General features: G+C 43.9%; 1 protein-coding gene across 1 annotated transcript in view; it reads right to left on the bottom strand.

Annotated features, from left to right (window-relative positions):
• The window catches only part of LOC311102990 (mitochondrial 2-oxodicarboxylate carrier-like), a gene marked incomplete at both ends in the record, with an annotated part of 231,889 nt that overhangs the window by 67,470 nt on the left and 140,266 nt on the right, over positions 1-24,153 (bottom strand). The window contains one exon of the mRNA XM_084144490.1: positions 3,605-3,653. Within this exon, the coding sequence (XP_084000616.1) occupies positions 3,605-3,653 (49 nt within the window). The remainder of the gene's footprint in view (positions 1-3,604; positions 3,654-24,153) is intronic.

Below are 24,153 nucleotides of genomic sequence, written 5' to 3'. Positions count from 1 at the left end.
GGTGAGCGGGTTAGTTCCTCCCTGTGTGGAGGTATGCTGTGTTGTATTCTTTACTTATTTCAGTAAAGTATGTTTCTGAGAGTTCTGTGTCCTGCGCCTGACTTCGATACACCGCATTACACTGACACTCGTGACATCGGCACATGTGGACAATAAAATTTGATTTGATTTGGAATGAGTAGGTGTGTCCAAACTTTTGACTGGTAGTGTATGTAAAGAAGGTATTTCTGTTTTTAATAAATTTGCAAACATTTCTAAAAACCTGTTTTCGCTTTGTCATTATGGGGTATTGTGTGTAGATTGATGAGGACATTTTTTAATTTAATCCATTTTAGAATAAGGCTGTAACGTAACAAAATGTGGAAAAAGTGAAGGTGTCTGAATACTTTCCAAATGCACTGCATATACAGTAGAGAGAGAGAGAGGATAAACTTTTTCTTTCTTTTACTCAGCGCTTTGCTTCAGATTTATTTTCTTTTTCAGCAGCAACCCACATGCCATGAAAAAGAATAGGATAAAATGAAATAATGACGAAAACATTTGAGAGATTTGCAAAACATAAAAACGTCTTGTTGGGTGGAATGGGTAAATGATGTATTACATTTTCCACAAAATGGTTTTGGGCTTTTGGCATGGGGATGTGCCCACCGCCGGGAGAATGCAGTGCTGGCCAGAGCCAGGCTACGGAGCTGAACAGCAGGGAAAAAGCCCTGGTATGAGAAGAACTCCAGAATATAGGCCCAACAGATAGGAAAAAACCCCTCTCCATGGAAATGCCATGGGTATAACTGGTAAGTGAGTTATACTTGGTGTATCCTTGTCATCTATCGCCCTCCAGGTTCCCTTGGAGAGTTCATCAATGAGCTTGACGCCTTGATAAGTTCCTTTCCTGAGGATGGCTCACCCCTCACAGTTCTGGGGGACTTCAACCTCCCTACGTCTACCTTTGACTCATTTCTCTCTGCCTCCTTCTTTCCACTCCTCTCCTCTTTTGACCTCACCCTCTCACCATCCCCCCCTACTCACAAGGCAGGCAATACGCTTGACCTCATCTTTACTAGATGCTGTTCTTCTACTAATCTCACTGCAACTCCCCTCCATGTCTCCGACCACTACTTTGTATCCTTTTCTCTCTCGCTCTCCTCCAACACTACTCACTCTGCCCCTACTCAGATGGTAATGCGCCGTCGCGACCTTCGCTCTCTCTCTCCCGCTACTCTCTCCTCTTCCATCCTATCATCTCTTCCCTCTGCTCAATCCTTCTCCCTCCAATCTCCTGATTCTGCCTCCTCAACCCTCCTCTCCTCCCTTTCTGCATCCTTTGACTCTCAATGTCCCCTATCCTCCCGGCCGGCTCGGTCCTCCCCTCCAGCTCCGTGGCTTGATGACTCATTGAGAGCTCACAGAACAGGGCTCCGGGCAGCCGAGCGGAAATGGAGGAAAACTAGACTCCCTGCGGACCTGGCATCTTTTCACTCCCTCCTCTCTACATTTTCTTCATCTGTTTATGCTGCTAAGGCCACTTTCTACCACTCTAAATTCCAAGCATCTGCCTCTAACCCTAGGAAGCTCTTTGCCACCTTCTCCTCCCTGCTGAATCCTCCTCCCCCTCCCCCCCCTCCTCCCTCTCTGTGGATGACTTCGTCAACCATTTTGAAAAGAAGGTTGACGACATCCGATCCTCGTTTGTTAAGTCAAATGACACTGCTGGTCCTGCTCACACTGCCCTACCCTATGCTTTGACTTCTTTCTCCCCTCTCTCTCCAGATAAAATCTTGCGACTTGTGAAGGCCGGCCGCCCAACAACCTGCCCGCTTGACCCTATCCCCACCTCTCTTCTCCAGACCATCTCCGGTGACCTTCTCCCTTACCTCACCTCGCTGATCAACTCATCCTTGACCGCTGGATATGTCCCTTCCGTCTTCAAGAGAGCGAGAGTTGCACCCCTTCTCAAAAAACCAACACTCGATCCCTCTGATGTCAAGAACTACAGACCAGTATCCCTTCTTTCTTTTCTCTCCAAAACGATTGAGCGTGCCGTCTTTAGCCAACTCTCTTGCTATCTCTCTCAGAATGACCTTCTTGATCCAAACCAGTCAGGTTTCAAGACTGGTCATTCAACTGAGACTGCTCTTCTCTGTGTCACGGAGGCTCTCCGCACTGCTAAAGCTAACTCTCTCTCCTCTGCTCTTGTCCTTCTAGACCTGTCTGCTGCCTTTGATACTGTGAACCATCAGATCCTCCTCTCCAGCCTCTCCGAGCTGGGCATCTCCGGTGCGGCTCACTCTTGGATTGCGTCCTACCTGACCGGTCGCTCCTACCAAGTGGCGTGGCGAGAAGCTGTCTCCGCACCACGTGCTCTCACCACTGGTGTCCCCCAGGGCTCAGTTCTAGGCCCTCTCATATTCTCGCTATACACCAAGTCACTTGGCTCTGTCATATCCTCACATGGCCTCTCCTATCATTGCTACGCAGACGACACACAACTAATCTTCTCCTTTCCCCCTTCTGATAACCAGGTGGCGAATCTCATCTCTGCATGTCTGGCAGACATATCAGTATGGATGACGGATCACCACCTCAAGCTGAACCTTGGCAAGACGGAGCTGCTGTTCCTCCCGGGGAAGGACTGCCCGTTCCATGATCTCGCCATCACGGTTGACAACTCCGTTGTGTCCTCCTCCCAGAGTGCGGAGATTCTTGGCGTGACCCTGGACAACACCCTGTCGTTCTCCGCTAACATCAAGGCGGTGACCCGATCCTGTAGGTTCATGCTCTACAACATTCGGAGAGTACGACCCTGCCTTACACAGGAAGCGGCACAGGTCCTAATCCAGGCACTTGTCATCTCCCGTCTGGATTACTGCAACTCGCTGTTGGCTGGGCTCCCTGTCTGTGCCATTAAACCCCTACAACTCATCCAGAATGCCGCAGCCCGTCTGATGTTCAACCTTCCCAAGTTCTCTCACGTCACCCCGCTCCTCCGCACACTACACTGGCTTCCAGTTGAAGCTCGCATCTGCTACAAGACCATGGTGCTTGCCTACGGAGCTGTGAGGGGAACGGCACCTCCGTACCTTCAGGCTCTGATCAGTCCCTACACCCAACCGAGGGCATTGCGTTCATCCACCTCTGGCCTGCTGGCTCCCCTACCTCTGCTGAAGCACAGTTCCCGCTCAGCCCAGTCAAAACTGTTCACTGCTCTGGCACCCCAATGGTGGAACAAGCTCCCTCACGACGCCAGGACAGCGGAGTCACTCACCACCTTCCGGAGACATTTGAAACCCCACCTCTTTAAGGAACACCTGGGATAGGATAAAGTAATCCTTCTACCCCCCCCCCCCCCTTACCCCACCCAAAAAATAAAAGAATAATAATAATAATATTAATTGTAAAGTGGTTATCCCACTGGCTATAAGGTGAATGCACCAATTTGTAAGTCGCTCTGGATAAGAGCGTCTGCTAAATGACGTAAATGTAAATGTACATGTAACTGTATGTGTGTGTGGGGGGGAGGGGGAGGGGGAGGGGGATGGGAGGGGGTATAGTGTGTATGTGTGCTCGGGCGCGTGTGTGTGTGTGTGTGTTTTATAGGGACACATGCCTGGTCTTCACCACATCTAGAGGGTGCATTAATAGGATCTCCACAAGACCTGGAGAGAGATACCAAAAAACTAAACAGTGATGTCAAGTTGACAGTATAACTCGTCACAACATTGCTTGTCATTTCCCTAAATGTGCACATTGTCAAGCTAACAGTCGTGTTAGTGTCTTGCTATGTGGTAAATGGAGCGCTTCTTTGCATGTGAACATGAGTAAAAAGCAGGGGTTGGAACCAACATTATTTTCCAATCGGTTCGTTCTGAACAGAACCATTATTTATTTAGTTCCGTTCGACTGTTCCGACCAGCAAATAAAATCAAAATAAATACAGGTTTAAATCATTCCTTTCTGTTCTTTTTAAACCTCTGAAATTCTGGGTGGTGACCAGGAAGGAGATGACTGGTGGGTTCCCCCCAAACTGACGCTAAGTGACCATAATCCTCCTTCTATTCATTGTGATTGTGATGAGTGTAGCCTGGTCTGGCCTGGTCCCAGATCTGTTTGTGCAGTCTTGTCAACTACTATGGTCATTGACATTGTCAAGCAATTACTATAGTACCAGGCCAGTGATAATGGGCTCAAGTCACCAAACATCCATGGCAATCCATTTTCATCTGCTGTATTGTTAGATAATCAATGTAGAGCCTGGTTATCAGTGAGAGCCTTTGGTCCCGTCTCACACACTAATCTCAGCTCCAAGAACCAAATGGTAATAGTCTGTTACGATAGACACACAGAATAAATACTGTACTGTAAGTACATCTGTGTTAAAAGCCCATCGCACTTCAGCACTGGAAGCATTCAGCCTCAATCAGCCATTATAAAGTCAGATTCTTCGTTCTCACTGCATCTCTCGGATCAGTCTGCTATTGGGTTTAATGGTTTCCCTCACAGATTCCCTCAGTGTGTACACAGCTGCTCTGCAATACGGCTTAATTCTAATTTAGCTCCATTAACTATATTGTCTATAAACAACACAGTGTCTCCTTGGGATTGTTCCAGGAAGCTAATTATCACGAGGCAAATACCACAGAGGGAGAAGTTAGGGTCTACGGTACAGTGTCTTCATCTGGGCACTAGCTATGTTATTGGTAGAACTATCTGGTCAGGACAGGTCAGAGTCTCCCATCGTTGATATGAATTCAAACAAACCCCAAAAAATAGTTGGCAAAATCAGGTTGCTCCCGAGTGGCGCAGTGGTCTAAGGCACTGCATCTCAGTGCTTGAGGCGTCACTACAGACCCCCTGGTTCGATTCCAGGCTGTATCACAACTGGCCGTGATTGGGAGTCCCACTGGGCGGCGCACAATTGGCCCAGCGTCGTCCGGGTTTGGCCGGTGTAGGCCGTCATTGTAAATAAGAATTTGTTCTTAACTGACTTGCCTAGTTAAATAAAGGAAAAATAAAATACTACCGCAAATACTTGGCCAAAATAATCCTCCAGTCACATGAATTGATGTCCCTCTCAGTTAGTGGCATTTTGCCAAATATTTGTTTTACTATGAATAGTGTTGTCTTGAAAGCTGAGAGCCACAGGATCTTATTTTCTTCAGGTAACCTAATGACGTGATGATCAAACAATTCAAACCCAAACCTGTCTGTCTGTCTGCCAGTACACTAAGCTTTTTCAAACAAAGAACTGCTGGGAAAGAACCTGTTGCAACAGGGGACCGACGAAAAGAAGGAGCCACATCCTCTTCCTGTTCGCACGCACAGATCCCGATGATGAGTGGGAAACCAAACAGAGAAATCAACATACAAAATAACAATCCGATAGATTCATCCATGTATTCACAGACCCAGTCTGAGCCTGCGTGCCAAATAGCAACCTATTCCCTACATAGTGTAGAAGTCTAATGGGTCCTGGTCAAAAGTATCGTTCTATATAGGGAGCAGGGTGCCATTTGGAACACAATCCCAGCCAGACACACAACAACATTAGGAGTAGGTTTATCATTAATTAATCATTGACTGCCCGTGTAGCTCAGGGGGACAGGAGTGGACTGGAGATCACATTCTCATGGACTAAAGCATGTTTTCTTTCTCATAGTTTTAGCTCTAGAAGGATTTAATCTCTAGAAAATATAGAAAACAGAGCAGGGCTGAGAGAGAGAGAGATATGAGAGAGAGGGAGAGTAGAGGGAGAGAGAGAGAAAGAGAGAGAGAGAGAGAGAGAGAGAGAGAGAGAGAGAGAGACCCAGGGCAACTATCCACACATTGGAAGGAGAGGATCCAAAGCAGGGCTACGTAGGACGTTCAACTCAAGGGGCAACATCATCAAGCTAATACTAAACCATCTTTCACAGTCTCCCATGATTCTGTACAGCGTCCATCTTTCAAACAACCCTTACATCTATGCTCCTGCATCCAGTGGCGACCCATCATTCAGGGCAGAGCCCCACCTGTTTTGAGCCCCACCTGTTTAGCAAAAAATTAAAAAATTAAAAATGACAAAAATTTGCTCACGAAGGACTGCCGCGACACCTTCCTGTTCAAGTGAGCACAGCACAAACCAAGCAATAAGGTCGAAGGAATTGTCCGTAGAGCTCCGAGACAGGATTATGTCAAGGCACAGATCTGGGGAAGGGTACCAAAAAAGGTTCTGCAGCATTGAAGGTCCCCAAGAACACAGTGGCCTCCATCATTCTTAAATGGAAGAAGTTTGACCAAGAACCCGATCCTCCAGATCACTCAGGACCTCAGACTGGGGCGAAGGTTCACCTTCCAACAGGACAACGACCATAAGCACACAGCCAAGACAACGCAGGAGTGGCTTCGGGACAAGTCTCTGAATGTCCTTGAGTGGCCCAGCCAGAGCCCGGACTTGAACCCAATCGAACATCTTTGGAGACACCTGAAAATACGCTCCCCATCCAACCTGACAAAGCTTGAGAGGATCTGCAGAGAAGAATGGGAGAATCTCCCCAAATACAGGTGTGCCAAGCTTGTAGCGTCATACCCAAGAAGACTTGAGGTTGTAATCACTGCCAAAAGGTGCTTCAACAAAGTACTCAGTAAAGGGTCTGAATACTTATGTAAATGTGATATTTCCGTTTTTTTATTTTTAATAAATTAGCAAAAAATTCAAAAAACCTGTTTTTGCTATGTCATTATTGGGTATTGTGTGTAGATTGTTTTTTTTCCTCATCAATCTACACACAATGTAATACATTTTAGAATAAGGCTGTAACCTAATAAAATGTGGAAAAAGTCAAGGGGTCTAAATATTTTCCGAAGGTACTGTAGCTAAGAAAGTAATACTAAGTGTATGTTGTGTAGTGAGTAGTTAGTAGTAGGTGTGTGCACAGGTCGAGAGAAATTAGAATAATCAAGGTGACAGACAATGACACATTCAATACCGCCTTGCACACTCTTGCCTGCATCTAGCTGATCTAGGTTGTAATCATTAGTCCAACAGTTGCAAACGAGAGTTTCTATTTTCAGGTTTGTTTTATCCCCGTTTCGCTACGATTGCTTATGTTTAAGAAATGTTTTTCAACAGAATCAGTGGAATGAATACACCCCTGATCACATGCAAACACAGAACTAGCAGCCACATATAAACTGCGTGATCAATTAGTTTGTTGTATATATAATTCCTTCTCGCATCTACGCTCTCTCCTCCTCTTACCTTTTCCCTTAGCTTGTGGACTTGTAGACAGTGCACAATACAAAAGCTGTCTGTGAACAGGCGAAAAAACCTTTCCAAGCCAAACTTTCATACCATAACCGCTAACCGCTATACACAGCCTACATCATTGTCACCATATTAGCTAACGTCTTAGTCAACATAGCTACTAGAACTAACGCATTAGTACACCCACTACAATCACGCAGTACAGTGTACAGCAAGCAGTTTAGCAGATACACCGACGGGCCCAGCTGGCAATACATTTATAACACCAAAAGCTTACCTTGACTTGGAAGAGTTCCAGTGTTGGATAGCCATAGCCAGCTAGCTAACATAGCATCCCTCTATGCTTGAACCAGGTGTTTAAGTAGGCTAAACTAGCTAGCTGCAGTCCCTAGCGAAGTAAGTGAAAGTGAAAGTAATATATATATATATATATACTACGAAATATAGATGTCTCTCTCTGTCTCTCTCTTGCTTCTCCTTAATCTTGGAAGACATTAATTTGTTCAAAACTGTTCAACTATTGTCTTTCTCTCTCTTCGAGTCAACTACTCACCACATTTTATGCACTGCAGTGCTAGCTAGCTGTACCTTATGCTTTCAGCACTAGATTAATTCTCTTATCCTTTAAATCGGGTGGACAACATGTCAGTTCATGCTGCAAGAGCTCTGATAGGTTGGAGGGTAGGGTAGGGGAGGGTAGAGGAGGGGAGGATTGTGGTGTGAATGTGGAGGGAAGAGCAGGAGAAGTGTACGAAGTGTTCCCTGGAGCGTGTGAGGGGGCTCAATGATAATGCTGGTATGTGATTAAACAGCAGCATGTGCTGAGAGCTGAAGGGAAGCCCCCATGATGCACTGGGGCCCTGTGGAGCAGGAGGGGCTTCACCCCTCTCCTTCAGTGGTGTTCAGAGAGTTTGGTTGAGTTGTGGGTTGAGTAACCACAGGGATGGAGTGATGACAGCAGGCAGTTATGTATCAAATGAGGATCTAAAACAACAACTGGACCCCTTAAATAAAGAAAGAAAAAAGAAAAAGAAAAAAAAAAAGGGAAAAGAACTGGATGTTAAGGTTTTCCTTTGTGGTGCTGGCAATGTCAGGGTTGTAGGTTCAATTCCTGCAGAGATTACATACTGTACACATACTAAAAATGTATGCGCTCACAGTAGATTAGATGAACTTGTAAATCACTTTGGATAAAAGCGTCTGCTAATTAGCATTATATCTCTCTCTATCTTTCTGTGAGAGCAGCAGAGAGCTCATACCCCTGGTGTAATACCACAGTGGCTTGGTGTAGAGCAGTAATACTGCTGTAATACCACAGTGGCCTGGTGTAGAGCAGTAATACTGCTGTAATACCACAGTGACCTGGTGTAGAGCAGTAATACTGCTGTAATACCACAGTGACCTGGTGTAGAGCAGTAATACTGCTGTAATACCACAGTGGCCTGGTGTAGAGCAGTAATACTGCTGTAAAACCACAGTGACCTGGTGTAGAGCAGTAATACTGCTGTAATACCACAGTGGCCTGGTGTAGAGCAGTAATACTGCTGTAATACCACACTGGCCTGGTGTAGAGCAGTAATACTGCTGTAATACCACAGTGACCTGGTGTAGAGCAGTAATACTGCTGTAATACCACAGTGGCCTGGTGTAGAGCAGTAATACTGCTGTAAAACCACAGTGACCTGGTGTAGAGCAGTAATACTGCTGTAATACCACAGTGGCCTGGTGTAGAGCTGTAATACTGCTGTAATACCACAGTGGCCTGGTGTAGAGCAGTAATACTGCTGTAATACCACAGTGACCTGCCATCTGGTTGGGGTATGTAGCGATGTTCCGCCTCATTGGGTGAAATATTGATGGATTCAATTATTTAGAGATTATTTTGTCTATAGAGTCACAATGGCACTGACAGGTCCTGTCATCCAGGGTTGCTGCGCCTGCACACACACACCAGCGCAGGCGAATGCACACACACACACACACACACACACACACACACACACACACACACACACACACACACACACACACACACACACACACACACACACACACATAGCTTTGTCTGGAACCCAGCCATGTAACACACTCAGGTATAATAGTCTACTTCACCACAATGAACACTGTTCCAAATATCAGTGTACTTCGTAACGTCATCAACTGGCAAACAAAATAACTTAACAGCAATGATTTCAAATTATACAGATTTAGATTTCACGATGGCATCTAAGTTATTTTTATTGAATGCCCATTTTATATTGCCAGCAGTTTCCATTGTGTGCCGACGTTTAACACACATGGAATTTTGGCATGGGGTCGGGACGGGCCGGGCCGTGATACAGTAAAGACAAGGAGGAACATACGGGAGCATGTCTGATGCCAGCAGAACAAAATGAATAAGTGTAGCAGAAAGTCCATCTGGACGTGTCAGAAGAACGTGGGAGGCTGCAGGCAGGACTCAGGAGTCAGACAGACTTTGACTGGACTGGCCTGTTGGTCTCTGCTAAAGAAGGATCGGGTAGAGCATAGAAATAGAATGACTTTATTATGATTAGTTCTATTTCTATGGGTATAGAGTACCAGGCTAGTGGCGACCCACACATTCATTGTTTAAATGTGGACAAGCTGTGTGAGTCCTAGCAAGCAGTAACATGGACACGGGTAACCCTTCCCTTCAACATTCCACAGAGTCCAATAACTTGTCTGACAGAAAAAAGAGAGACACCATCATACATCATTCAGATCAGATGATTATCGGAGTTGGTTTTGGCTCAGGGAGCAAGGCAGTTTGCTCCCACGCAGAAGTGAGAAAGAAAACCAGCGTTTTGCCAGGGAACCAGGGAGTGATTGCGCAACGTGAACACACAGGTGTCACCCATCACATAGAGACTGAGAGGAGACATAAAGTGAACTACTGTAATTCCTAGTAGTCATAGCGACAAGGTCACAGCCACAGGAAGTTGGAATTCCCCTGTGAGATTAACACACACAGATGTATGTACAGTGGGGAGAACAAGTATTTGATACACTGCCGATTTTGCAGGTTTTCCTACTTACAAAGCATGTAGAGGTCTGTAATTTTTATCATAGGTACACTTCAACTGTGAGAGACTGTATCTAAAACAAAAATCCAGAAAATCACATTGTATGATTTTTAAGTAATTAATTTGCATTTTATTGCATGACATAAGTATTTGATCACCTACCAACCAGTAAGAATTCCGGCTCTCACAGACCTGTTAGTTTTTCTTTAAGAAGCCCTCCTGTTCTCCACTCATTACCTGTATTAACTGCACCTGTTTGAACTCGTTACCTGTATAAAAGACACCTGTCCACACACTCAATCAAACAGACTCCAACCTCTCCACAATGGCCAAGACCAGAGAGCTGTGTAAGGACATCAGGGATAAAATTGTAGACCTGCACAAGGCTGGGATGGGCTACAGGACAATAGGCAAGCAGCTTGGTGAGAAGGCAACAACTGTTGGCGCAATTATTAGAAAATGGAAGAAGTTCAAGATGACGGTCAATCACCCTTGGTCTGGGGCTCCATGCAAGATCTCACCTCGTGGGGCATCAATGATCATGAGGAAGGTGAGGGATCAGCCCAGAACTACACGGCAGGACCTGGGCAATGACCTGAAGAGAGCTGGGACCACAGTCTCAAAGAAAACCATTAGTAACACACTACGCCGTCATGGATTAAAATCCTGCAGCGCACGCAAGGTCCCCCTGCTCAAGCCAGCGCATGTCCAGGCCCGTCTGAAGTTTGCCAATGACCATCTGGATGATCCAGAGGAGGAATGGGAGAAGGTCATGTGGTCTGATGAGACAAAAATAGAGCTTTTTGGTCTAAACTCCACTTGCCGTGTTTGGAGGAAGAAGAAGGATGAGTACAACCCCAAGAACACCATCCCAACCATGAAGCATGGAGGTGGAAACATCATTCTTTGGGGATGCTTTTCTGCAAAGGGGACAGGACGACTGCACCGTATTGAGGGGAGGATGGATGGGGCCATGTATCGCAAGATCTTGGCCAACAACCTCCTTCCCTCAGTAAGAGCATTGAAGATGGGTCGTGGCTGGGTCTTCCAGCATGACAACGACCCGAAACACACAGCCAGGGCAACTAAGGAGTGGCTCCGTAAGAAGCATCTCAAGGTCCTAGAGTGGCCTAGCCAGTCTCCAGACCTGAACCCAAAAGAAAATCTTTGGAGGGAGCTGAAAGTCCGTATTGCCCAGCGACAGCCCCGAAACCTGAAGGATCTGGAGAAGGTCTGTGGGCCAAAATCCCTGCTGCAGTGTGTGTAAACCTGGTCAAGACCTACAGGAAACGTATGATCTCTGTAATTGCAAACAAAGGTTTCTGTACCAAATATTAAGTTCTGCTTTTCTGATGTATCAAATACTTATGTCATGCAATAAAATGCAAATTAATTACTTAAAAATCATACAATGTGATTTTCTGGATTTTTGTTTTAGATACAGTCTCTCACAGTTGAAGTGTACCTATGATAAAAATTACAGACCTCTACATGCTTTGTAAGTAGGAAAACCTGCAAAATCAGCAGTGTATCAAATACTTGTACTGTACGTACACAGTAGGCTATACATTTATTATATTAATTTCTAGATGATTAGTCTACAAATTATTCAGATGATTGTTATTCGTTATTTAATCTCATATTTGACATTGGCATACTTCCAGTACCATTTCTCTGGGACAGTTACAACAGTGACATCATCACTCAGGACATTACAATTACCACATGGTAATGGTGTGGTGCATTGGCTCTAAGAGAAGAGTCCAATTGCTACAGAGCTGCACGGGCAGATACTTTTGTTAAACTTTCTGATACGATATGCCCTGCTGAACCTGTAGTTTAACCAGTAGCGAGAACCAGTATCTGATAGCTGATGCCTCCATGTTCCCCCATTAATACATTTCACAACACGTCAGATGTGGAATGCAAAACAACCTCTCAGCTCCACAGCACAGCACAACACCATTAGTCATCCACGTGGAACAAAGCACACCAGACGATCCATCAACACACAGATGACTTTCAGGTTCCAGGACAGTCAGGACACAAATAACTAGGTGAAGGGTAAAGTACTTATGCAAAGGACAGTGTAAGAACAGACTACTGTTCCTGGTTAGTCCCTCAGGTACAGTCTCCCACTAAAGATTCAAGGGCACTTGAAGAAGCAAGTCCTTATGATCAGTCAATGAGGTAAAAAGAAGCACTCATGTTTTTGTGACAAACTATTATAAAGTGAACACATTGTTTAACATGCCTGTCTGTGTCCATGAATAAAAGCAATGGACTCTAAAATAATCCAGATAATATAATGATAAGAATATATGCCATTTAGAAGACGCTTATATTTACAGCAATTTACAGTAGTGCATGCATACAATTTCGTATGGGTGGATAATGTGCAATAAGCTGACCCAACACCTATAAACTATAGGATTTCAGCACATACATTATTCAGGCAGTAGATGAGACAGTCCGAATGGGAGATGGAGAATATAAATGTAAAATATAGGGACTTAAATTCACATACGGCTGGATCTGTGCTGGACCAATAAACTAAACTTATTACTTATAGCAGAAGGCCTACAATTTAACACTGAAACGGTGCCTTGAGAGAACCAACCCTGTTTTTACAGCAAACAGCAGACTCACCTATTCAAATGTAATCCTATTAAAGTGAAATTGGGAATGTAAACCATTTTCGAACCAAAGGGGGCACAGACCAATCTGTCAAACGCATATAGGCTGTGTCCCAAATATATCCTTTTGCCTCTATAGTGCAATACTTCTTACCAGGGCCCTATGGTCAAAAGTAGTGCACTATATATATGGAAGATGGTGCCATTTGGGAAACAGAAATAATCACCTCATTTGGTGTAGAGGGGAGGGGGAAATATGGCAGTAAAGCACAATATGGCAGTAAAGTACACATACACTGGTGGATATTAAAATGCAATTAAAGGCTTTAGCAGAGGAAAGAAAGTTAATTAATGCAGAAACAGGCATCCATTAATAACAGTGATTTATGTTCCTATTTCAGAGCTCCTCTCATGTCAGGGAGTCTAGGGATGCATCCTAAATGGCACCCTATTCCCTTTATAGTGCACTACTTTTGACCAGAGCCCTATGGGGATTAGGGTGCCGTTTGGGACGTATCCTCTATCATTCTGTTCTCAGCGTATATGAGAGAAAGAGAAAATAAAAAATTATAACCAGTTGGGGGGAATAAAACCTTCAATCCCCTAAAACAAATACTGGCTTTAAGGTACGAATTATGAAGGAATTTACATATAAAAAATCAAGAGTTCTTCTATAAATGGTTAATTCAGGACCATCTGGAAAGGTATGTGCTACAGCACCAAAAACACAACACAGACAAAGAAAACACAACACACACACATACACAGAGAGAGAGACAGGGCTGTAATGAAGAGGAGAAAGAGAGAGTGTTAGACAGAGGTAGAAAGAGAGAGATAGAAAGTGAAAATTAGAGAACAAGAAAGAAAGAAGAAGACATGCTGAGGACACAGCTATTAATCACAAAAGTCCCCCAATCAGACTTCCTGTCTCCGAGAGCGGCGCAAAGCATCATCCCTCCCAGTTAACCGCCCAAACACACAGACACACAGACACACAGACACACACACACACACACACACACACACACACACACACACACACACACACACACACACACACATACTATCCAGTTAAGTACTGAACAGTCCCTAATTCTGCTCTTGAGAAAGCTCAAAGGGCACTTACAAAAACAAGCGGGCCCTTCTCCAATGACAGCGGGGGATTTTATTGAGGGCCCCTGTCGAGAGCTGAGCCTGTGATGCATCTGCCCCTACTATGCAAACACACAGGCATTCCTGGGGCCTGCCCTGGCCCTGGCCCTGACTACTGTGTGTGTGTGTGTGTGTGTCATTACTGCTGGCTGCTACTGCTTTATCTGCTATCACCTCCGTCTGTCTCTCTGTGGGCTGGACAATGGTAGAGTGGTGTCAACTATCACTAGGAAGGAGGGAGCGGGAGGGAGAGGGAGAGAGAGATAAAGAGAGCGATAAAGAGAGAGAGAGAGAGAAGTGGGAGTAGAGAAAGAAGAGAGAGCGTCTCCTTTCATTCTCAGGTCAACAGCTATGAATCAGATGAAATGAAAGGAGGGAAGGAACGAGGGATAATAAGACAGGAAGGTTGTGATGAATCCTCCCCCTCTCCACTCTGAAACTCCTCTTCAAGCAAGACAAGACAGAACGTTGATCATCCATTAAGGACAGATGTTTCTGACTTACATCTACCATGTGTAGTCAAGCACACCATAACTAGCCTACTTACCGGTTAGGTGAAATACAAGACAACAGGGTGTGTGTGTGGGTGTGTGTCACAGCTGAGGTGTGTTTAAAGTGTATAAAGCCTTTATCACTGGGCCCTGGTAACTGAACCATATTTGCCATGGAGAGAGACAAAGGTAAGATTAGCCATGAGTCTCTGAAGTGAATATGATGACAGATGAATATGACTGACCTATGACGAATATGACAGCACTGACAAAGGTAGCTGCGAGGGCATGCTCCTGTGATTGGCACCAAGTGACAGTTGTCGCAGGTGTCACTGAGCCACCATTCTCAATTTCACCGGTGCTAGATTGTCTTTGTAGGCGTGTTAGATAGGTCTCAAATCATCGCACATTTGTAGCTCGTCCATCACAATGCAAATTGGAGAGCCTCTGCCAACCGACCGACCGCACGGAAGAGAGGAGAGGAAGAAGGATAAATGAATGAAAAACCCTGTTGTAACTGATGTTAGAGAGGAAGTGCTCCGTGTCACCCTTTTAAACAAATGACTTCCAACTACACCAGGGCACCTGTCAGCATACTCTAGAGATTATCCATCAATGCCATAAATCAGGACTGAGTATGGGAAACCCTGACCTAGATGCATGGGCTCCAATACGATACAGCAATGATACTTTTAGTGTGAAACGATTTGGTGCAATTCGATTTGATTAGTGGAATGAAGCGATGCGAATCGGTTTAATTAGTGGAATGAATCGATGCGAATCAGTATGATTAGTGGAATGAATCGATGTGAATCGGTTTGATTAGTGGAATGAATCGATGCGAATCGGTTTGATTCGATACTTTTTATTTATTTTATTTCACCTTTATTTAACCAGGTAAGCCAGTTGAGAACAAGTTCTCATTTACAACTGCGACCTGGCCAAGATAAAGCAAAGCAGTGCGATAAAAACAACAACAACACAGAGTTACACATGGGATAAAACAAAACGTACAGTCAATAACACAATAGAAAATCTATATACAGTGTGTGCAAATGTAGTAAGTTATGGAGGTAAGGCAATAAAAAGGCCATAGTGCAAAATAATTACAATTTAGTATTAACACTGGAATGATAGATGTGCAGAAGATGATGTGCAAATAGAGATACTGGGGTGCAAATGAGCAAAATAAATAACAATATGAGGATGAGGTAGTTGGGTGGGCTAATTACGGCTGTGTACAGGTGCAGTGATCGGTAAGCTGCTCTGACAACTGATGCTTAAAGTTAATGAGGGAGATAAGTCTCCAGCTTCAGAGATTTTTGCAGTTCGTTCCAGTCATTGGCAGCAGAGAACTGGAAGGAATGGCGGCCAAAGGAGGTGTTGGCTTTGGGGATGACCAGTGAGATATACCTGCTGGAGTGCATACTACGAGTGGGTGTTGCTATGGTGACCAATGAGCTAAGATAAGGCAGGGATTTACCTAGCAGTGATTTATAGATGATACGCTTCGATGCACTGACAATTGTTGCAACACAACATTCATTTTCCATTCTAAATTTATATTTGCTACTGATGAAGCTTAGGAGCTGAGCTCATGGGCGTCAGTTGGGTATGGCAGTCGACATACCCTAGCTCAAGACCAAAAACGTAAAAGTAGGCTACAAAAAAGTACACTAAAATCATTCCAATCAAAAATGCAACGTCTGTTTAGCGTAATTGTAAGAGCTTTTTGAAAAGGCCTCCTGAAATTTCTGCCTGTTTTGGTAGGATGGAGTTTTGGCCTGCCTGGTGGTAAATTAGTTAATAGACCAATAAGAAAGGGAGTTCCAAACCTCTGCCAATAACAGCTAGTTTTCAGTTTTCCAGTGCGTACTCAGACCACTCCCAAAACCCCTCCCAAGCTATTTTTGCTTATTTTTTACAATTGTAATTGAAAACAATCACAGTAATGTACTTAATTGTTACCCATAAATTATTTGATATTGAGATACAGTGGGGAAAAAAAGTATTTAGTCAGCAACCAATTGTGCAAGTTCTCCCACTTAAAAAGATGAGAGAGGCCTGTAATTTTCATCATAGGTACACGTCAACTATGACAGACAAAATGAGAAAAAAAAATCCAGAAAATCACATTGTAGGATTTTTAATGAATTTATTTGCAAATTATGGTGGAAAATAAGTATTTGGTCACCTACAAACAAGCAAGATTTCTGGCTCTCACAGACCTGTAACTTCTTCTTTAAGAGGCTCCTCTGTCCTCCACTCGTTACCTGTATTAATGGCACCTGTTTGAACTTGTTATCAGTATAAAAGACACCTGTCCACAACCTCAAACAGTCACACTCCAAACTCCACTATGGCCAAGACCAAAGAGCTGTCAAAGGACACCAGAAACAAAATTGTAGACCTGCACCAGGCTGGGAAGACTGAATCTGCAATAGGTAAGCAGCTTGGTTTGAAGAAATCAACTGTGGGAGCAATTATTAGGAAATGGAAGACATACAAGACCACTGATAATCTCCCTCGATCTGGGGTTCCACGCAAGATCTCACCCCGTGGGGTCAAAATGATCACAAGAACGGTGAGCAAAAATCCCAGAACCACACGGGGGGACCTAGTGAATGACCTGCAGAGAGCTGGGACCAAAGTAACAAAGCCTACCATCAATAACACACTACGCCGCCAGGGACTCAAATCCTGCAGTGCCAGACGTGTCCCCCTGCTTAAGCCAGTACATGTCCAGGCCTGTCTGAAGTTTGCTAGAGTGCATTTGGATGATCCAGAAGAGGATTGGGAGAATGTCATATGGTCAGATGAAACCAAAATAGAACTTTTTGGTAAAAACTCAACTCGTCTTGTTTGGAGGACAAAGAATGCTGAGTTGCATCCAAAGAACACCATACATACTGTGAAGCATGGGGGTGGAAACATCATGCTTTGGGGCTGTTTTTCTGCAAAGGGACCAGGACGACTGATCTGTGTAAAGGAAAGAATGAATGGGGCCATGTATCGTGAGATTTTGAGTGAAAACCTCCTTCCAACAGCAAGGGCATTGAAGATGAAACGTGGCTGGGTCTTTCAGCATGACAAAGGTCCCAAACACACCGCCCGGGCAACAAAGGAGTGGCTTCGTAAGAAGCATTTCAAGGTCCTGGAGTGGCCTAGCCAGTCTCCAGATCTCAACCCCATAGAAAATCTTTGGAGGGAGTTGAAAGTCTGTGCTGCCCAGCGACAGCCCCAAAAAATCACTGCTCTAGAGGAGATCTGCATGGAGGAATGGGCCAAAATACCAGCAACAGTGTGTGAAAACCTTGTGAAGACTTACAGAAAACGTTTGACCTGTGTCATTGCCAACAAAGGGTATATAACAAAGTATTGAGAAACTTTTGTTATTGACCAAATACTTATTTTCCACCATAATTTGCAAATAAATTCATTAAAAATCCTACAATGTGATTTTCTGGATGTTTTTTTCTCATTTTATCTGTCATAGTTGACGTGTACCTATGATGAAAATTACAGGCCTCTCTCATCTTTTTAAGTGGGAGAACTTGCACAATTGGTGGCTGACTAAATACTTTTTTCCCCCACTGTATGTATGTATGTATGTATGTATGTGTGTGTATATATATATATATATATATATATATATATATATATATATATATATATATATATATATATATATATATATATATATATATGCGGAAAAAAACCCATATGGGGGATTGGAAGTGATGCAGACAATTACATTGATGGAAGTTACAATCTATCTGGAACATTAAAGCTGATCTACCCCCAAAGTTTTTGTTCTTTTTTGTTCTTTTTTTTTTTTAAACAGTAGCAGCAGCGTATGTGATGAGTCAAAAGAGTTAGTGCAAAAAGGGTCAATGCAGATAGTCTGGGTAGCTATTTTGTTAACTATTTCACTAACGTATGGCTTGGGGATAGAAGCTGTTTAGGGTCCTGTTGGTTCATGACTTGGTGCATTGGTACCGCTTGCCGTGCGGTTTGGGTGGCTGGAGTCTTTGACCATTTTTAGGGCTTCCTCTGACACCGCCTGGAATAGAGGTCCTGGATGGCAGGTAGCTCGGCCCCAGTGATGTACTGTGCTGTACGGACTACCCTCTGTAACGCCTGTGTGTGTGTGTGAGCGTGTGTTGGACAGGGATTCCACCTCATCACTTCATCCATCAGGAGAAGAACTGTGTCATTACTGTCACCTAGTGGACACAGAGAGAGGAGGATGAGTAGAAAGAGAGAGAGAGAGAGAGAGAGAGAGAGAGAGATAGAGCGAGAGAGAGAGAGAGAGAGAGAGAGAGAGAGAGAGAGAGTGAGAGAGAGCAACACAATTAGACACACAGAAATCATGAGAAAACAAAAAGATAATTACAAGACACATTGGAAAGAATCAACAAAATAACAGAGCAAACTAGAATGCTATTTGGCCCTACACAAAGAGTACACAGTGGCAGAATAACTGACCACTGTGACTGACCCAAAATTAAGGAAAGCTTTGACTATGTACGGACTCAGTGAGCATGGCCTTGCTATTGAGAAAGGCTGCCGTAGGCAGACCTGGCTCTCAAGAGAAGACAGACTATGTGCACACTGAGCTGCACTTCCTAACCTCCTGCCAAATGTATGACAATGTTAGAGACACATATTTCCCTCAGATTACACAGACCCACAAAGAATTCAAAAACAAACCCAATTTTAGATAAACTACCATATCTATTGGGTGAAATACCACAGTGTGCCATCACAGCAGAAAGATTTGTGACCTGTTGCCACAAGAAAAGGGCAACCAGTGAAGAACAAACACCATTGTAAATACAACCCATATTTATGTTTATTTATTTTCCCTTTTGTGCTTTAACTATTTGCACATAATTACATTTGAAATGTCTTTATTATTTTGGAACTTTTGTGAGTGTTATGTTTACTGTTAATTTTGTTATTGTTTATTTCACTTTTGTTTATTATCTATTTCACTTGCTTTGGCAATGTAAACATATGTTTCCCATGCCAATAAAGCCCTTAAATTTAATTGAGAGAGAGATAGGAGAGAGATGGATAGGAGAGAGAGAGAGATAGTAGTGAGAGAGATTGGAGATAGATAGATAGGAGAGTGAGAGATAGGAGAGAGATAGGAGTGAGTGCGAGAGATAGGAGAGAGCGATAGGAGAGAGAGAGAGAGATAGGAGAGACAGAGAGAGATAGGAGAGAGCGAGAGAGATAGGAGTGAGAGAGATTGAAAAGAGAGAGATAGGAGTGAGTGCGAGAGGTAGGAGAGAGCGATAGATAGGAGAGAGAGTGACCTAATATAGTAAAAAGGTGGACACAAGGCCACTTTTAGAGAGAGTGTATCATTGCACAATAAGACTATACACAGTGGAGAGGTATAGAACTACTGTAAGAGAAACATTTACTCCCCCGTCTCTGGTCAGTTCTCATTGTGCCGCTAACTGACTGGAGAGCCAGATTCTTGGCCGAAGAGAAGAGAGCCCAGTCCACTTTCTCTCAGAAGCTCACCTGAGTCCATAAAAGCTGATAATGGGTGTGATTATGGGTAGAGTTAGGGTTAGTAGGGTTAGTTAGGTTTGGGGAACAGCAGTAATGGAGGTTTAGTGAGCCAGTAAATCTTTTCATTAGTTGTTAACACCCCTGTGTCTCTGGACTGACTAGCCACACAGACAGACAGGCAGACAGGCATTAACAGAGAGACATACAGACAGACAGACAGACAGACAGACAGACAGACAGACAGACAGACAGACAGACAGACAGACAGACAGACAGACAGACAGACATTAACAGACAGACAGACATTAACAGACAGACATTGACAGACAGACATTAACAGACAGACATTAACAGACAGACAGACATTAACAGACAGACATTAACAGACAGACAGACATTAACAGACAGACAGAAACAGACAGACATTAACAGACAGACATTAACAGACAGACAGACATTAACAGACAGACATTAACAGACAGACAGACATTAACAGACAGACATTAACAGACAGACATTAACAGACAGACATTAACAGACAGACAGACATTAACAGACAGACAGACATTAACAGACAGACATTAACAGACAGACAGACATTAACAGACAGACATTAACAGACAGACATTAACAGACAGACAGACAGACATTAACAAACAGACATTAACAGACAGACATTAACAGACAGAGATTAACAGACAGACAGACATTAACAGACAGCATTATCTATAGCAGCTTGGAGAGAGCATTAAATGGCTGGTATGGTTAAAATGTGTGTTCAGAAGGATATGCCTATGCAACCAGACCCAAAAAACTGATCAGAGGTTCTGGATGACTCTGAGAGCCACCCCTGTCAGCTCCACAGCTCACCTTTACTCAATCTGGGGCCAGGGGCCCACTGCAGCCCCGGAGTCTACCTGAGAGCCCTGGGGACCTGCCACATCCATCCTGGAAGGAGACCGGTCCTCTAGTACAATACATTACAGATCCACTGGGGCTCCCCTCCTGCCTTTAGCGTGAGAGTCAGAGGCAGGAAGCCATTACTGAAGTGTAAATGCACTCAGCCATCACTGGCCAAACACAGTCCCAACATGTTTCACCACTCAGAAAAACAACTGACTCCCATACAAACACAGCAGCAGGGCTGGCTGCTAACAGTGGTCTAGGTCTGAGTGAGAGAGTGGGAGAGAGAGAGAGAACCTGCTATTCCCTCTGACTTTCCCCAGGATAAAGAGAGAGAGAGAGAAAAAGAGAGTTCTCTCCAGCTCTTTTTCCAAACATTACATAAGCCTGCTCTGTGTGCATGCTGGTGGTTTAGACCTGATGAGAGTGTATGATTATGTTACATACGGCGGTGGTTTGATCCAATAATTATCCAATCAGCAGAGTGCTCTGTGTTGTGAGGGTGATTTATGGACATTATTTAAATCAGGGTAATTAATAGTCCCTGGCAGGGGGTAGAGTGACGAAGTGGCTGTTTGTGTGTCAGGGTGTGTGTGTCATGGTGTGGGTGTGTGTGTGTGTAATAAGGCACTTGTGATGGCTGGTGTTTTGGCAGATGGCTCTAGGCCATGTCTCTCTCTCAGCGCGGCGAGGGAAACTATACCCTGGTTTACCTCATAGATCAGGCCTAATTCCATCTAAATACCCTCCCACAGACAAAAGCTCACACACACGCCCGCCCGTCGGCCCGCCCACCTGTATTGAATGTTGCATCATATACAACTATTTAATAAAAAATAAAAAAACACCCAAATGTGAACATAATCAGTGTTGAGCAGTTCCAGTTTTATATGGTTCACTTCAGCGGGTCTTGATGCAGTTGATAATGTTATTCAGCAACACGTAGTAGAGAGCTTGCTCCATCATAATGGAATTGAGGGGTCAGGATCTCTGTGTTGGACTCTCTCCAACTGTACCTGTGGTGATGTGATTTGAAGGAGTCAGGCGCAGGAGGGTAAATCACAGAATAACAGGTTTATTCCGTTGACACAGCGGTACGCAGCAATGCGTCAAACACTCCAGTTCGGAAATATACAGCGCACTGGAAACAACAAGGCACACGGGTGAAATATCCCGGCGATACAAAATACAAGAGCTCCACCGAGCTAAACTAACCTCCACAATAAACAATCACACACAAAGACAAGGGGGCAGAGGGAACACTTATACAGGTACCGATGAGAGGATATGAACCAGGTGTGTGTAATAAACAAGACAAAACAAATGGAATGATGAGATGAGGAGCGGCAGTGGCTAGAAGACCGGTGACGACGAACGCCGAAGCCTCCCCGAACAAGGAGAGGAGGCAGCCTCGGAGGAAGTCGTGACAGTACCAAACACATATGTACTCATCACTATTTTCTTTCATCCTGTGATTTGTCAAGACAATCTGAAATACCTCAGAACTGTCAGGATTAAATTGCTCAAAAGGTTCTTGCAAAGGTTCTTCCCATTCCAAACAGAATGTGTAAGGAATGTAGAAGGAACAGGTTTATTTTGCAAGAAACGGGCAACAGACACAATAAACAAGGGGACTGAGATAAAATCTGCCTACTCCTGTAGGTTGCTTGTAGGGATATCTAAGAGCAGTGGAAGAAGGTTATCATAGAGGCTAGTGATTGGGACAACAGTAGTGTGAAGGATAGGAGGAGTTAGAGAGGTGAGTGGGAGTGTGGGGTGAGAGAGGGGAAAGTGGTAGTGGTGTGAGGGAAAAGCAGGGTGGGAGAGGGTGAGAGAGAAAGAGAGAGAGAGTGGTAGTGGTGTGAGGGAAAAGCAGGGTGGGAGAGGGTGAGAGAGAAAGAGAGAGAGAGTGGGGAAAGTGGTAGTGGTGTGAGGGAGCGGTCTTCACGGGTGCAACAGACCTGAAATTCCCAGATCCGACCCGGGTTCAGGTCCAAAATTCTGACTTTTGTGTCGGATCTGGGTCGGGTCTGATATAATTGCCACGGGTTTCAGGTATGTTAAATTTAAATAGATTTACCGACTGGACCCAATTGGACCCGTCCTCTGTTAATTTAATGTGAGGTGATGATAACTGTGTAAACTATTTATCTGTGTCAGCCAATTTACACTCAATAAAACATATAGCTAATGTCCAGCTGAAACTGGTTCCGGCCACTCGCCTGACATGTGCCTGCTGCTGAGGAGAGAGGGGGAGCAAGTGAGAGGAGCCTTGGCTACTGTTGATTGTGAAGATGGAGGCCTTTTTCAGTGAAGTAAAACCAAAGTTAGATTAGTAAGGGTATAGTGAACAGAAGCCAGCAAGGGGAATGTACTCCGTGGGGACAAGTTTTAATATTGTAGTGGACAAAGATTAGAAGAACATTGGTGCGGTCAAATAGACTGTGTATGCAACTCGATATTCAGGTTTGATGCAATTTAAAAACGTTTATATATTTATTTTCGTATTTATTATAATTTGTTTTATCATTATTATTATTATTATGTATCATTATTGCTATTATTGTAGGACTATTTAAGAATCTAAACCAGTTCTCTACATATGCAAAAAGTGTTGTTTCATTCTGTTGAGACATTTGTTGGCTAAATTAAGTTTATTTATATATATCTTTTCATATTTTTGTCATTTTAGCAGACGCTCTTATACAGAGCGACTTACAGTTAGTGAGTGCATACATTTTTCATACTGGCCCCCCGTGGGAATCGAACCCACAACCCTGGCGTTGCAAACGCCATGCTCTACCAACTGAGCTACACGGGACACAATATATCAAGACATTTCGATCTGAAATCTTTTGGAAATCAGAGCAATGTTGGGGGAATTATATTTGTGTCAGAAAATGATACTCATATGATAGGGAAGATCTACAAAACCTTGCAGAAAGCATATCCAACTGACAATCTCTTAGAAAAAAATGTTAACTATTGGAACCATTTTTTTTGAATTTTGTGCTCAGTATTTAGTTTAAGATAGGTTATAAGTAGGCTTGTTGTAAAATAAATATTATTAGCCTATTGCTGTCATTTGTTGGGTAGCTTATGGTATAGGCACTCATCTTTGTCGGTAGGCCTAATTGTTGCAATATAGCCTGTTTAAA

The sequence above is a fragment of the Coregonus lavaretus genome (assembly GCF_964263955.1).
Source record: "Coregonus lavaretus genome assembly, chromosome: 27".
Lineage (NCBI taxonomy): Eukaryota > Metazoa > Chordata > Actinopteri > Salmoniformes > Salmonidae > Coregonus > Coregonus lavaretus.
Note: the sequence above shows the minus strand (reverse complement) of the source record. Positions and strands in the feature narration are given on the sequence as shown.